Here is a 309-nt window from a genome sequence, read left to right as displayed (position 1 = left end):
TGGCAGTGCCACCCTCAGTGTCGCTTCAGTCCGCCGTTGGTGTGCTGAGGGGGGAACTTGGGAAGGCACGGCTCGTCCGGAAGGGGGTCGTGAGAAAAAACAGAGTCCTCTCCCGAGGAGCAGGTGGAGCTGCGGGTGTCTGGGAAGCCGGGAGAATACTGATCCAGCGGCATGGAGAGGTCCAGGTACTCCTGGGAGGGACGAACCCCGAGGGCGGGCTCAGGAGGGGACCGGGCATCCCCGCGGGAGCGCCCACCCCAGGCAGGGTGGGTGCAGGTGGGGGCTCGTGGGTGCCGCCTCGCCTACCTG

At 68.0% G+C, this 309-nt stretch overlaps 1 protein-coding gene across 1 annotated transcript in view; it reads right to left on the bottom strand.

Moving 5' to 3' along the window:
* Positions 1-14: 14 nt before the first annotated feature.
* The window catches only part of FGFR1 (fibroblast growth factor receptor 1), a 10,833-nt gene continuing 10,538 nt past the window's right edge, over positions 15-309 (bottom strand). The window contains exon 15 of the mRNA XM_035888694.1: positions 15-191. Coding sequence (XP_035744587.1) covers positions 15-191 — 177 coding nt within the window. The remainder of the gene's footprint in view (positions 192-309) is intronic.

The sequence above is a fragment of the Egretta garzetta genome, unplaced genomic scaffold (assembly GCF_000687185.1).
Source record: "Egretta garzetta isolate BGI_Z169 unplaced genomic scaffold, ASM68718v1 scaffold481, whole genome shotgun sequence".
Taxonomy (NCBI): domain Eukaryota; kingdom Metazoa; phylum Chordata; class Aves; order Pelecaniformes; family Ardeidae; genus Egretta; species Egretta garzetta.
Note: the sequence above shows the minus strand (reverse complement) of the source record. Positions and strands in the feature narration are given on the sequence as shown.